The sequence below is a fragment of the Scomber japonicus genome, chromosome 10 (assembly GCF_027409825.1).
Source record: "Scomber japonicus isolate fScoJap1 chromosome 10, fScoJap1.pri, whole genome shotgun sequence".
Lineage (NCBI taxonomy): Eukaryota > Metazoa > Chordata > Actinopteri > Scombriformes > Scombridae > Scomber > Scomber japonicus.
Window position 1 is genome coordinate 20483939 of NC_070587.1, and position 12249 is coordinate 20496187.

The 12249-nt window shown below is 34.6% G+C and overlaps 4 protein-coding genes and 1 long non-coding RNA gene across 5 annotated transcripts; all 5 read left to right on the plus strand.

Moving 5' to 3' along the window:
* The first annotated feature begins 366 nt into the window (after positions 1-366).
* LOC128365993 (hepcidin-like) lies at positions 367-1090 on the plus strand. The gene is made up of 3 exons (XM_053326635.1): positions 367-501; positions 599-676; positions 800-1090. Exons 1-3 carry the CDS (start codon positions 415-417, stop codon positions 893-895), a joined length of 261 nt encoding a protein of 86 aa, XP_053182610.1. The 5' UTR covers positions 367-414; the 3' UTR covers positions 896-1090.
* A 1486-nt stretch (positions 1091-2576) lies between these two features.
* LOC128366002 (hepcidin-like) lies at positions 2577-3313 on the plus strand. Its single transcript, XM_053326644.1, has 3 exons — positions 2577-2724; positions 2822-2899; positions 3023-3313. Exons 1-3 carry the CDS (start codon positions 2638-2640, stop codon positions 3116-3118), a joined length of 261 nt encoding a protein of 86 aa, XP_053182619.1. The 5' UTR covers positions 2577-2637; the 3' UTR covers positions 3119-3313.
* A 1554-nt stretch (positions 3314-4867) lies between these two features.
* Positions 4868-5605, plus strand: LOC128365987 (hepcidin-like). The gene is made up of 3 exons (XM_053326629.1): positions 4868-5016; positions 5114-5191; positions 5315-5605. The coding sequence occupies exons 1-3, from the start codon at positions 4930-4932 to the stop codon at positions 5408-5410; spliced, it is 261 nt and encodes an 86-aa protein (XP_053182604.1). The 5' UTR covers positions 4868-4929; the 3' UTR covers positions 5411-5605.
* A 3072-nt stretch (positions 5606-8677) lies between these two features.
* On the plus strand, positions 8678-9251 carry LOC128366090 (uncharacterized). Its single transcript, XR_008321853.1, has 3 exons — positions 8678-8853; positions 8964-9020; positions 9106-9251. It is a non-coding gene; the product is annotated as an uncharacterized LOC128366090 (long non-coding RNA).
* Positions 9252-11247: 1996 nt separating this feature from the next.
* LOC128366180 (hepcidin-like) lies at positions 11248-11962 on the plus strand. The gene is made up of 3 exons (XM_053326861.1): positions 11248-11430; positions 11535-11603; positions 11689-11962. The coding sequence occupies exons 1-3, from the start codon at positions 11344-11346 to the stop codon at positions 11791-11793; spliced, it is 261 nt and encodes an 86-aa protein (XP_053182836.1). The 5' UTR covers positions 11248-11343; the 3' UTR covers positions 11794-11962.
* Positions 11963-12249: the final 287 nt, after the last annotated feature.

The following is a 12249-nucleotide window of genomic DNA, read 5'->3' on the forward strand; positions in this document are numbered from 1 at the left end:
AAGTTATATAAGAAATAAAAAGATTTATACAATCATTTGTCATTTTAATTTACTATTCATGTGTGTTCTTTATCATATGTAACAAAGACTGGAAGTGCAGATTAGATATAAGCATCATATATGATGCAGGAGAATAAAACACGTTCATGTTTGACTTAATGAAAGAATAAAAACTGAGTCTGACAAACAAAAAGAGAGAATTTCCCATTCCTCAGGGATTTCCCATTTGGACATGGGAATGTTGGAAAGACAGAGTGTAGCCAGTCCATTCCTGAAAGCAGGTACTGTCCGTCATGAGGCAACAGTAGCTCAGTGAGTATAAGTACCAGCACGTTTTACACATTCAACACATCTGCACATCAGACAAAAGAAGAACTCTGATTTGAAAACTTTAAACAGTCAAACCTTCCTAAGATGAAGACCTTCAGCGTTGCAGTTGCACTGGCCGTTGTGCTCACCTTCATTTGCATTCAGCAGAGCTCTGCTGTCCCAGTCACTGAAGTAAGAACCTCATCTGCTTATTAGTTACAAATGTTTGTGTCAAGATAAGCTAAGATATGTTTCCTAATATGAATGTGTACAATTGTTTAACTTTAAGGTGCAAGAGATGGAGGAAATGATGAGCAATGACAGTCCAGTTGCAGCAAATGAAGAGACATCAGAGGACTCATGGATGGTATGTTCAGCTAGCTTAATGAATGAATCCAAATATGTGAAGCTAATAAAAATAGATGAGAGAGAAAGAGTGAGATCATGCAGCAGATAAACATGTTGCTCATGTCTCTTGTCTTTCACACAGATGCCGTATAACAACAGACACAAACGTGGCATTAAGTGTCGCTTTTGCTGTGGCTGCTGCACCCCTGGTATCTGTGGAGTGTGCTGCAGATTCTGAAGATTCCTGCAACAACAAACACTAAATGATGTTCTGTCTTTAAACTGTGTAACACTTTACATTGTATTAAAGTTTGTACATTTGTTTTAATGCAGTTAATGTGAGCTCAGTGAAGTGATTTCATCATCCACATATTATGTTAAATATCTGCACATACTGCAGTGTACTGTCACAATAAAGTCTGTTACTAATATATATTTTGTCTCAGTGTTGTTTCATCAGTTCATTTATTCTCAAAACATTATTAGTTGGACAAATATTTTATGAGTATCAATTAGTTTGCATATTGTGTAAAATGAAAATAAGTTTTCCAAAAAAACATTTGGTTTTATCCCAAGTACAGTCTGTCCATAAAGCCTTTAACATGACTGACAGAGTGTCCCTGTCCCCTCTGATAGTGTGATACCTTTAATTAGAAACCATGGCAAACATGAACTGAAAACTACATCAGTGCTCTTTTGACTTGGGTTCTCCATCACCCTAATACACTGGTAGTTTTAAGAAGGATTTATTAAAACCCAGAAATAGAAAATAATATTATTAATTCATTAGAAACACATTCATTGACAAAGTCATGAAAAATTGGGATGATAGAATAAAGCTGTTGTAGGTATCACAGTCAGCAGAATTTAAATAATTCAGTATCTTCTACACGGATCATCAACTGGTGAGGAAGTGAACTGTTAGTCTGGGACCTGCAGCTTTCACCTCAGTCTGTTAGTATTATATCATGAGTGTAACCATCATGTGAATTCTTAAAACCATTTCAAAGAGTTTGCATTTTAAATGAATCACTTGAAAACATTAAAACAGCATCAGTTTACTTTCTACAGCTGATCAAATCTGTTAGCAACAGTCATCATTTCAGATGATAAAAACCCACAGTCATCAGCTAGAAATGAAAAACCTTATTTTGTTTTTGTCTGTTTGAAATCAGAGTCTCATTATTTCAAAACCTTCTGAAAATGATTCACCCTGATATCCTTTTAGTTAAGACTCTCACTGTGTTTCCTGTCTCTCTACACTGTGGATGGTGAAATAAAGGCAAAGATGCCAAAAACAATAATAATAATAATATTAATAATAATAATAATAATAAGAAGAAGAAGAAGAGAGTTAAATCTGCTCACATTATGATTGTAAACAGCATACTGTAGAAATTAAGGGACATAAGACTTCATGAATGGACAATCAATCATGAGTTGATTATAATGTTATTGTCATTACATTAATGTGACAGTGTTTAAATTGCTCCACTGTATATATGAGTTAGATCTATTAACAGTTGGTAATGTATGTTAGGACATCCATAATGCAACTGCAGTAAAGTTATATAAGAAATAAAAAGATTTATACAATCATTTGTCATTATAATTTAATATTCATGTGTGTTCTTTATTATATGTAACAAAGACTGGAAGTGCAGATTAGATATAAGCATCATGTATTATAGAGCTGTGTACGAGAAAGGTTCATGTTTTATTTGATGAAACGATGAAAGATGAGTCTGACAAACAAAAAGAGAGAATTTCCCATTCCTCAGGGATTTCCCATTTGGACATGGGAATGTTGGGAAGACAGAGTGTAGCCAGTCCATTCCTGAAAGCAGGTACTGTCCGTCATGAGGCAACAGTAGCTCAGTGAGTATAAGTACCAGCACGTTTTACACCTTCAACACATCTGCACATCAGACACAAGAAGAACTCTGATTTGAAAACTTTAAACAGTCAAACCTTCCTAAGATGAAGACCTTCAGCGTTGCAGTTGCACTGGCCGTTGTGCTCACCTTCATTTGCATTCAGCAGAGCTCTGCTGTCCCAGTCACTGAAGTAAGAACCTCATCTGCTTATTAGTTACAAATGTTTGTGTCAAGATAAGCTAAGATATGTTTCCTAATATGAATGTGTACAATTGTTTAACTTTAAGGTGCAAGAGATGGAGGAAATGATGAGCAATGACAGTCCAGTTGCAGCAAATGAAGAGACATTAGAGGACTCATGGATGGTATGTTCAGCTAGTTTAATGAATGAATCCAAATATGTGAAGCTAATAAAAATAGATGAGAGAGAAAGAGTGAGATCATGCAGCAGATCAACATGTTGCTCATGTCTCTTGTCTTTCACACAGATGCCGTATAACAACAGACACAAACGTGGCATTAAGTGTCGCTTTTGCTGTGGCTGCTGCACCCCTGGTATCTGTGAAGTGTGCTGCAGATTCTGAAGATTCCTGCAACAACAAACACTAAATGATGTTCTGTCTTTAAACTGTGTAACACTTTACATTGTATTAAAGTTTGTACATTTGTTTTAATGCAGTTAATGTGAGCTCAGTGAAGTGATTTCATCATCCACATATTATGTTAAATATCTGCACATACTGCAGTGTACTGTCACAATAAAGTCTGTTACTAATATATATATTGTCTCAGTGTTGTTTCATCAGTTCATTTATTCTCAAAACAATATAAGTTGGAAAAATATTTAATGAGTATCAATTAGTTTGCATATTGTGTAAAATGAAAATAAGTTTTCCAAAAAAACATTTGTTTTCATCCCAAGTACAGTCTGTCCATAAAGTCTTTAAAATGACTGACAGAGTGTCCCTGTCCCCTCTGATAGTGTGATACCTTTAATTAGAACCCATGGCAAACATGAATTGAAAACTACATCAGTGCTCTTTTGACTTGGGTTCTCCAGGACCCTAATACACTGGTATTTTTAAGAAGGATTTATTAAAACCCAGAAATAGAAAATAATATTATTAATTCATTAGGAATACATTCATTGACAAAGTCATGAAAAATTGGGATGATAGAATAAAGCTGTTGTAGGTATCACAGTCAACAGAATTAATATAATTCAGTATCTTCTACACAGATCATCAACTGGTGAGGAAGTGAACTGTTAGTCTGGGACCTGCAGCTTTCACCTCAGTCTGTTAGTATTATATCATGAGTGTAACCATCATGTGAATTCTTAAAACCATTTCAAAGAGTTTGCATTTTAAATGAATCACTTGAAAACATTAAAACGGCATCAGTTTACTTTCTATAGCTGATCAACTCTGTTAGCAACAGTCATCATTTCAGATGATAAAAACCCACAGTCATCAGCTAGAAATGAAAAACCTTATTTTGTTTTTGTCTGTTTGAAATCAGAGTCTCATTATTTCAAAACCTTCTGAAAATGATTCACCCTGATATCCTTTTAGTTAAGACTCTCACTGTGTTTCCTGTCTCTCTACACTGTGGATGGTGAAATAAAGACAAAGATGCCAAAAACAATAATAATAATAATAATAAGAAGAAGAAGAAGAAGAAGAAGAAGAAGAAGAAGAAGAACAAGAAGAAGAAGAAGAAGAAGAAGAAGAAGAACAAGAAGAAGAAGAAGAAGAAGAAGAAGAGAGTTAAATCTGCTCACATTATGATTGTAAACAGCATACTGTAGAAATTAAGGGACATAAGACTTCATGAATGGACAATCAATCATGAGTTGATTATAATGTTATTGTCATTACATTAATGTGACAGTGTTTAAATTGCTCCACTGTATATATGAGTTAGATCTATTAACAGTTGGTAATGTATGTTAGGACATCCATAATGCAACTGTAGTAAAGTTATATAAGAAATAAAAAGATTTATACAATCATTTGTCATTATAATTTAATATTCATGTGTGTTCTTTATTATATGTAACAAAGACTGGAAGTGCAGATTAGATATAAGCATCATGTATTATAGAGCTGTGCAGGAGAAAGGTTCATGTTTGATTTGATGAAACGATGAAAGATGAGTCTGACAAACAAAAAGAGAGAATTTCCCATTCCTCAGGGATTTCCCATTTGGACATGGGAATGTTGGGAAGACAGAGTGTAGCCAGTCCATTCCTGAAAGCAGGTACTGTCCGTCATGAGGCAACAGTAGCTCAGTGAGTATAAGTACCAGCACGTTTTACACATTCAACACATCTGCACATCAGACACAAGAAGAACTCTGATTTGAAAACTTTAAACAGTCAAACCTTCCTAAGATGAAGACCTTCAGCGTTGCAGTTGCACTGGCCGTTGTGCTCACCTTCATTTGCATTCAGCAGAGCTCTGCTGTCCCAGTCACTGAAGTAAGAACCTCATCTGCTTATTAGTTACAAATGTTTGTGTCAAGATAAGCTAAGATATGTTTCCTAATATGAATGTGTACAATTGTTTAACTTTAAGGTGCAAGAGATGGAGGAAATGATGAGCAATGACAGTCCAGTTGCAGCAAATGAAGAGACATCAGAGGACTCATGGATGGTATGTTCAGCTAGTTTAATGAATGAATCCAAATATGTGAAGCTAATAAAAATAGATGAGAGAGAAAGAGTGAGATCATGCAGCAGATAAACATGTTGCTCATGTCTCTTGTCTTTCACACAGATGCCGTATAACAACAGACACAAACGTGGCATTAAGTGTCGCTTTTGCTGTGGCTGCTGCACCCCTGGTATCTGTGGAGTGTGCTGCAGATTCTGAAGATTCCTGCAACAACAAACACTAAATGATGTTCTGTCTTTAAACTGTGTAACACTTTACATTGTATTAAAGTTTGTACATTTGTTTTAATGCAGTTAATGTGAGCTCAGTGAAGTGATTTCATCATCCACATATTATGTTAAATATCTGCACATACTGCAGTGTACTGTCACAATAAAGTCTGTTACTAATATATATTTTGTCTCAGTGTTGTTTCATCAGTTCATTTATTCTCAAAACATTATTAGTTGGAAAAAAATATTTTATCATTGAGTATCAATTAGTTTGCATATTGTGTAAAATGAAAATAAGTTTTCCAAAAAAACATTTGTTTTTATCCCAAGTACAGTCTGTCTATAAAGCCTTTAAAATGACTGACAGAGTGTCCCTGTCCCCTCTGATAGTGTGATACCTTTAATTAGAACCCATGGTGAACATGAATTGAAAACTACATCAGTGCTCTTTTGACTTGGGTTCTCCAGGACCCCAATACACTGGTAGTTTTAAGAAGGATTTATTAAAAGCTAGAAATAGAAAATAATATTATTCATTCATTAGAAACACATTCATTGACAAAGTCATGAAAAATTGGGATGATAGAATAAAGCTGTTGTAGGTATCACAGTCAGTAGAATGAATATAATTCAGTATCTTCTACACGGATCATCAACTGGTGAGGAAGTGAACTGTTAGTCTGGGACCTGCAGCTTTCACCTCAGTCTGTTAGTATTATATCATGAGTGTAACCATCATGTGAATTCTTAAAACCATTTCAAAGAGTTTCCATTTTAAATGAATCACTTGAAAACATTAAAACGGCATCAGTTTACTTTCTATAGCTGATCAACTCTGTTAGCAACAGTCATCATTTCAGCTGATAAAAACCCACAGTCATCATCTAGAAATGAAAAACTTATTTTGTTTTTGTCTGTTTGAAATCAGAGTCTCATTATTTCAAAACCTTTCTATCTTAGTCTTGGAGCAGCACATTTCATTTTGCATCTAACATGAACTGTTAGTTATATCACCCATCTAATTTCTGCTTATTTCTGTCAAGCTGGCCATGCTGAAAATGATCCGTGGCCTTGACCCGCTCAACATCATCTGACTCTCTCTATGAGAGTTTTAAATACATGGAGAAGACTTGTCTTGCATTTGAAATGCTAGACAAGAATCTCCATGAGCTGCTGAAAGAGAGACGTGGCAACCCGCTATCTCTTCAGCACATCAGTCCCATGACACAGCATGTATGTGACTGTTAATTTCTATAAAAGCTGTGATATAAATGCATCAATCGACATAGTGCACCAGCATTTGGACAACAACATTCAGATCATTGCGGATACTGAACTGTGGCGTTTTTATTTCTTGTTCTCTACAGCTACTCAAACCACTCGGAGCTCTGAAGAATGTTGGTGTGATTCACACAAATATCACACCACAGAACATCATGTTGGTTAACCAGAGAGAAACGCCCTTCAGAGTCAGACTCATTGACTTCAGTTCAGCCATCAAGGCTTCTGAAGTCAAGCGTGGAGTAATCATACAGCCTGTTGCATACAGGCAAGTTACATGTTTGTCTTTCTGATGGTTTACATGATTCTGTCATGGATTTGACTGTAATTGTTATTTTTAATGTGAATGAACAATCACACTCATGTTACTTTACACACTTTGCATTATTTTAGTATTTTTTCATTGATTTGTAATGTCACAAACGTGAATTACAGCTAACATGCCAAACAGCACATCTACTAAAATATACTTCTCTACTTCCACCCTCAGGTCTCCTGAAGTTATTCTCGGTCTTCACATCTCAGAGGCTGCAGATATGTGGTCTCTGGGTTGTGTTTTGGCCCCCCTGTATCTTGGCAGTGTCCCATTCCCTCAGTGCTGCCAGTATTACATGGTGCGTAATCTCATACACCTGGATTATTTTATGCATGTCCAAAAATAAACAGCAATATGGTGTATCGTATTGTAGTTGTATTAGCAATGATAGCATACCAAATGAATCATATATTCTACAATATACATAAATCTTCAATAAAATTGTAAAAAGTGATAAAGGTCCAAAGCTGGATGTTGCAGTAACACATTAACACTCATTCTACCAACATACTGTATATAACATACAGGACTACCAGCTGTGGGTCCCAGAGACCCCAAAAATAAACTACTGTAAGAAACAATCATCATAGCAAAATGTCAAAACATTATTTTTAAAAAAGAAAACAGATTATTACTATTTTAGGAAAGTTACAGTTAATATTGTGGAAAAAATAAAATATATACTTACTATACTATACTTACTAAAGTACTTACTTACTATAGCCTACTATAATACATTTGGTTTTAACCAACTTACAGTCTTACCACAAAGCCCTCAAAATGACTGACAGTGTCCCTGCCTCTACTTTCACCTCAGTCTGTTAGTATTATATCAGGAGTGTAATCTTCATGTGAATTTTTCACAGAGTTTGAATTTCAAATGAATTCAAATGTTTTATTTTCTACAGCTGATAAAATCTGCTAGGAATAGTCAGCTGATAAAAATCCACGGTCATCGGCTAAAAATTAAAAAACCTTCTTATGTTTTTGTCTGTTTGAGATCAGAGTCTCATTATTTCAAAACTTACTGTTTTTCCGGTCTGTCAACACTGCGGATGGTGAAATAAAAGCAAAGATGCCAAAAATTAAGTAAGAGAGGTCAATCTGCTCACATTAGGATTGTAAACAGCATACTGTGTTTGCCATGCTCCAATGTAAAGCTTGACACAAGTAGCAACAGTAACTAATGGATGCAGAGCTTCATGAATGGACAATTAATCATGAGTTGATTATAATATCATTGTCATTATATTAATGTGACAGTGTTTAAATTGATCCACTGTATATTTGAGTTAGATCTAACAGTTGGTAAAGCATGTCAGGACATCCATAATGCAACTGTAGTAAAGTTATATAACAAATAAAAACATTTACAAACTCATTTGTCATTTAATTTAGTATTCATGTGTGTTCTTTATTATATGTAACAAAGACTGGAAGTGCAGATTAGATATAAACATGATGTATGATTGAGCTGTGCAGGAGAAAAGTTCATGTTTAGTTTGATGACACAAAAAACCTGAGGCTGACAAACAAAAATAGAGAATTTCCCATCCATGGCAGAAACACATGGGAATGTTGGGAGTGTTGCAATTTGTGAAAGTGCAAGTGATGAGGCAACAGTAGCCCAGGGAGTATAACTACCAGAACATTTTGCATATTCCACCATCAGACTGGAAGAACTCAAAGGAGCTGACAGAGTCATCTAGATCAGTAGAAATCTTGCTGTTTCAAACCTTCCTAAGATGAAGACCTTCAGCGTTGCAGTTGCAGTGGCCATTATGCTCACCTTCATTTGCATTCAAGAGAACTCTGCTGTCCCAGTCGTTGGAGTAAGAATTTGCTTAAATTATATAATTTGTTCACTGACTTGGAGTGTGTTGTTATAACACTAGAATTTGGTTTCAATTGTAAATGTGTGTTTTGTTTTTTTAACTTTAAGGTGCAGGAAATAGAGGAGATGATGAGCCATGACAGTCCAGTTCCAGACTCGGGGAAGGTACATTCAATTAGTGGATATGAGAGATAGAGTGAGATAATGCAGGAGTTGAACATGTTGCTCATGTCTCTTGTCTTTCACACAGGTGCTGCCCAGGCAGAAGCGGGCATACTGTTTCCGTTGCTGTGACAGCGGCGTCTGCAGAACGTGCTGTTATGCATGAAGTTAAACTACTCGAATTATTGGAGATACTACAGTGCATTATCACAATAAATGTCAATATCCCTGTAATATACTGCCTTACTGTTTTTTAATTTTAAAATATGAGTATAAATTATTGTTATATTGCTACTCTTAATATAGCTCAATACTCTCAAAGTTGCAACAGAGATTCAATCTATAGGTATTTCATGAAAGCATTCACAGATGTTTTGTGTGCAGTAAATGATTCATTTCATATTTCCTGAAGTATTAGTAGCATAAAAACTGCATAGCATTTATATTAGTTGAAATGATTAGTTCAAGTTGATTATTATTTATAATAGCCTCCAGTCTAAGCAAGTTTAAAGAGCTAAAACTTTAAGAGAGCAAAATGATCAAAGTATATGTACCTATATGTGTTTGCCTGATTTGAGGAAATGTGTTACAAATGACCATTGTTCATAAACAGAATGTCAACCAAAAATATACACAAAAAAATCAGAGTTTACATCTAGAAAATAAACTTTTTAGCACAAAGCATCAAATCATTTATGCTACCCTTTGTTTTCTTTACATATTTAGAGTCTCATTAAGACAGATATCAGAACACAGAAGATATAGTTGCAAAGGACAAAATACTGACCTAATACACTGTAAATGGTCTATTAGCTCACAAAATGTCATTGAACAGAGATTTTAAAAAAACCTCAAAACTATTAATTTAAACTATGTATCATTGTTTATAAAAACCCTTCTTTTTTAAATATGCTGTATATAAAGTCCTAATCTGTCATTATCTGGGTAATAACTGTCCCACTTTGCACACAAAATCTTTTTGCAACACTTTAACATAGAATGAACTATTTTAGAAAATGAAAGTTATTATCAATATCATTCTCTTTACATTTATGTCACAATGTATAAATTGTTCCACTGTATATGAATTAGATGTAGTGAAACAGTAATGTATGTCAGGACATCCATAATGAAACTGCAGTAAAGTTATATATGAAATTAAAAATGTATAAAATCACTTGTCATATTCTTAATTTTTTTAATACTGCTGTTGTCATCATTTCATTTTATACATCTTGGGCGTGTACATGTTGCTACATAGTGATGACAACTGCTTCTGTAATGTGATTAGGTGTGTCACCCCGTGATACAACATAATAACAATTCATTAATATAGCAATTAGTTAAAGTAAATCAATAACAATATTTACAGTACAGATTAAAGTAATACAGTATGTTGTGCCCATTCTTAATTCATAGAAAACAAATAAATGAATAAAACAACATTCAACTTTGACTTTGTTTCATATTTTAAAATCTGCTTGATGTATGCCATCCATCCATAAGTTTTTCAAAGTCTCCACCTTTCTTAACAGCAGCAAGCATCAAAGAACATTTCAAAGTGAAATACACAAAAGAAAGTGAAGAGAAAAAGAAAAAAAAAACATACAGTGCCTTATTCAAAATATGGTGCTCCCTTTAATAGCTGTCAGCAATTCATTGTTCTTTTACCCTATGGTACTAACTTGACCACTTAGACTTTTTAAGCCAGTTTCTTGTTATCTGTTCCAGTACTGTTATATGCAGTATCCTTAACAAGTATTTATTATTATCATTTTGAATTGTATCTACCACTTTACCTAACAGCACAAAGTCAGTGTTCAACTGTACAACATCATTGAACATAGTTATAATTTCCATCTGTATGTTATTCCAAAACAAATGTAATAATGGACAGAACCAGAGGACATGACTAAAGCTGGCATATAATTCCACACACGCCCTCCAGCTGTCATTTGTCATTTTAATTGAGTTTATTAATATTTTTCATTTAATATTCATGTGTGTTTTTTATTATATGTAACAAAGACTGGAAGTGCAGATTAGATATAAACATGTATGATAGAGTTCATGTTTGATTTGATGATACAACAAAACCTGAGGCTGACAAAAATAGAGAATGTCCCATTCATGGCAGGAACTGGAAACACATGGGAATGTTGGGAGTGTTGCAATTCGTGAAAGTGCAAGTGATGAGGCAACAGTAGCCCAGGGAGTATAAATACCAGAACATTTTGCATATTCAACCATCAGACTGGAAGAACTCAAAGGAGCTGACAGAGTCATCTAGATCAGTAGAAATCTTGCTGTTTCAAACCTTCCTAAGATGAAGACCTTCAGCGTTGCAGTTGCAGTGGCCGTTATGCTCACCTTCATTTGCATTCAAGAGAACTCTGCTGTCCCAGTCGTTGGAGTAAGAATTTGCTTAAATTATATAATTTGTTCACTGACTTGGAGTGTGTTGTCGAAACACTAAAATGTAGTTCCCAGTGTAAACAAGCTTTTTTTTACTTTAAGGTGGAAGAGATGGAGGAGATGCCCAGCAATGACAGTCCAGTTGCTGCAGTATCAGAGGACTCAAGGAAGGTATGTTCAATTACTGGATATGAGAGATAGAGTGAGATAATGCTGGAGTTGAACACATTTCTCATGTCTCTTGTCTTTCACACAGATGGGGAAATGGAGCTATTTTTCAAAATTCAACATTCCAAAGATAAAGTGTGGCCGTTGCTGCACCAGAAGTTTCTGTATATTCTGCTGTCGTGCTCAAAGTTAAATTATTACAGACAATAGAATATTTTTTTAAACTTTTGTTAAGAGTTGATGTCAGAGATTATGAGTTTAAGTTGGTTGCACATGATGTAATGAAGGTACTGTATGTCACCTGTTAGTCTTGTTCCACTTGCTGTGTATCATTGTTAATAAAAAACACTTCTTTTCTGAAATATCTACTGTATGTTATGTCCTAATCTGACATTATCTAGGTAATAACTGTCCCACTTTGCACACACAAAATCTGTTTTGCAACACCTTAACATAGTTAGAATGAACTGTGTCATAAAAAAGAACGTGTAGTTATATACATTTATATCGTTAGACTTATATTTTTCAAGTTTAAAAGCATGCTCAAATGTGTTGAATCACAGAGGTCTCAATCATACACATTTAAAAATGTTAAAGAGGTCTTCTGAAAACAAAATGACACGTGACAATCATAATTAGACATAACATA